General features: G+C 47.5%; 1 protein-coding gene across 1 annotated transcript in view; it reads right to left on the bottom strand.

Annotated features, from left to right (window-relative positions):
* Nucleotides 1–2641, bottom strand: part of LOC105535901 — a 26247-nt gene extending 23606 nt beyond the window's left edge. Inside the window, exons 1-2 of the mRNA XM_011975156.1 lie at nucleotides 2594–2641; nucleotides 1303–1440 (exon numbers count right to left, since the gene is read on the bottom strand). Of these exons, the coding sequence (XP_011830546.1) occupies nucleotides 1303–1440; nucleotides 2594–2641 (186 nt within the window). The remainder of the gene's footprint in view (nucleotides 1–1302; nucleotides 1441–2593) is intronic.
* Between the last annotated feature and the right edge of the window lie 160 nt (nucleotides 2642–2801).

The following is a 2801-nucleotide window of genomic DNA, read 5'->3' as shown; positions in this document are numbered from 1 at the left end:
AAAAAAAAAAAAAAAAAGTGACACAAAAGGTCACATATGGTGTGATTCCATTTATAAGAAATGTCCCAGATAGGTAAATCCAGAGAGACAGAAAGCAGACTGGTGGTTGCCAGGGGTGAGGGTAGAGGGGAAGGGAAGGAACGGCTAAGTGGGCATGCGGTGGTTGGGGGCTGTGCGGCCAGCTGACTGGGGGTAAAAAGCAATTCTGGAAGATGATTGAGCTACTCTTCCTTCAACTTGAGAGAGAAAGTAAGAGAAAGAAGGAGAGGAGGGAAAAGACAGGGAGGGGAGAGGGGACGAGAGCAGAAGGGGATGGAAGACAGAGGGAGAGAGGGAGAGGGGGAGGAGGGAGAGAGGGAGAGAGAGAGAGAGGGTGAGAGAGAGAGAGACAGAGAGACAGAAAGAGAGAGACAGAAAGAGAGAGAGAGAGAAGAGAGAGGAAAGAGAGAGAGAGAGCGCGATGGTTGCCCAATAAGAAGTTAATGAACACAGCAGGCATTGCTCATCTTGATGGAATACAAACAACAAAACAGTCCACTGCCTGGGCTGCCCTTACTTGAGCACACTCCTGGTGTAGTCGATCCTCATGCCTGGGACACTGAACCTCATGATTTCCTGGGGCTGAAAGCCCAGGAACTCCAGGCAGCAGTGCCTGGGCTACAGAGCTGGGTGTGGTTCGAGGGCAGGATGATCACCTCATCACAGTCCCAAGAGATTGCAGATCTGGTCTCCACTCCTGAGTGTCAACTGGCACAACCACAGTTCATTATCTGGAAGAGTCAGAGCTGATGAGCTGGCAGGGGGCCTCTGAGAGCTCCCAACCCTATCCACAGTGCTATAATCCTCCCTCCTCTCTTCTCCCTCCACTCACCACACCCATTCTCACCTGCAGTCCCTTCTGAGTCTGAGCCCAGGAGTTCAAAAATAAAGATCGGCTGAGAGCAGAAGGAGAATGACAGTGATTCTGGGGTCACCAGATGATGACCATAGAGCACAAGATGCTGTCTCTGAGTTTCTTTGGTCGCTGTAACAACTGACAGTGGAATTTGGGACTGACTCTGTGTGCAGGTTCTGGGGACTGGGCTTGGCAGGTGAGGAAATGCAGGGAGGGCTCTGGGAAGGGTTAAGCTTCTGGAATTTATAGGTGGGGACACAGATTGCAGTGCAGTCAGAGAGGACATGAGTGATTATGAGGTGGGAAACCAAGAATTAAATAGGGAAAAGAGAATTAAGTATGAGGTTCAGAGGTACATTAGAGACAACAGTAGGCATTAGCTCAACCTGCGGCTAGCGTTGCCTTACCGAAGATTCTGGGTACCATGGAGCTTCAGAGCAGCTGATGGGACAGCAGCAGTGGAAATGGGTTAGTGACTTTACACAAGGACTTATGTAGGCTATGAACTTACCCACATTTAGGGAGGTGGGAGGAAGCAGTGTCCTCTTGGAAAGGGTGGGGTATGAAGTCGCAGAAAGCATAAGGAAAAAAATGCATCAACAGCTTAGTAAGATGTTCCTGGATCTGTTCCAAGTGGCTGCTACCTTCTCAGACCTCTCGAAACCTCAGGATAAAGTCTTCCCTAGAACCTTTCAAAGCTGTGAGTCAGTGTCATTCTTTGAACTCTGCCCATGCAAAGCCACTTGGAAGAGATTCCTTGGCTCTTACTTATCTGACAGCATACTACTCACCAAACACCAGCTGTCTCTAAGCTCCCCATATTCATCCACCCTGAAGTTTCAAAGCGGTCCCTCTATCCCCATCTCAGTCCACCTCCAGACCTGCACTGTGAGAAACAAACTCACCCGTCCAAGCCCAAAGAATGGACTCAGAGACACAGAAAACAGTGGAAGCAAGACTTTTAATGACGGTCTTGCAAAATTGAGTGTCTGGTAGGCAGGCACACCTTGTACAGTTACAATAAGCAATTTATCCCCTAGTGCACAAGTCTCTCCCCCGGTTCCTCGTAGGCTGAGTATGATGGGGTCACAATCTTCCCAGACGTCGCCTATGGGTTGCTGGGTTGAGGCTTTTAGGTGTTTTCTTTAGGATTGTCTCACTGTATTTTGTTGCAGCCTATAATGCATTGCAATCAAAGTCAGCTCAGGGGCTTTTCAAGTGTTTGACTTATGACCTAGGTAGTCAGGCAAGCTGATAAGAATAGATAAAGTGAACTATTTTGCTGGCTAGTAAACTTTCATTCTAGGCTAAACTCTGGTTCAGGCGAGGGTAACTAAGGGGGCCCCGACAAGCATGCACCAGCTATTAAAGCACGGGCCTAGTATATTCTGTCCTTCCATAGTTTGTGGGCCTCAGCCTGTTTGAAGTACTTTGTCTTGGAAATGGATCACCATATCCATTATTATAATTGTAGACAGCACTGTCTATAATTCTTCAGAGTCATTTAGGGGAAACTGTGAAGATGCAGCATAATCTAGAAAAAGAGCAGGGGCTGTAAAAACTCTGCCAGGGAGAACAAAAAAGGAACAGTGATAGAACAGACATCTGGGATTCATAGAATAGACGGAAAGGCAGCACCTTTTTGTTGTTGTTTCTGGAGTGCTTTGTCCAAGGAAACGCTCCTTCTGTGTTTCTTACCGTTATTTTATTGTCACCATCACTCTTATTTGTGTGATGGGATACCATGTGGGCTATTATTATAATGTGCTCCTGTGTTTTCCATTGACTTCCTTCCCATACCACAGTGAGATGGGTGGGAGGGTGAGACAGAGATCAGGAGAGGTGTTAGGGCTTTATAAAAGTGCACTGTTAGTAGAAGAGTCTCTTCCCCCTCTCTCCCTTTTAA

Source organism: Mandrillus leucophaeus, unplaced genomic scaffold (assembly GCF_000951045.1).
Source record: "Mandrillus leucophaeus isolate KB7577 unplaced genomic scaffold, Mleu.le_1.0 Scaffold151, whole genome shotgun sequence".
Classification (NCBI taxonomy): Eukaryota; Metazoa; Chordata; class Mammalia; order Primates; family Cercopithecidae; genus Mandrillus; species Mandrillus leucophaeus.
The sequence above is the reverse complement of the archived record's forward strand: the minus strand, read 5'-3'. Positions and strand labels throughout refer to the sequence as shown.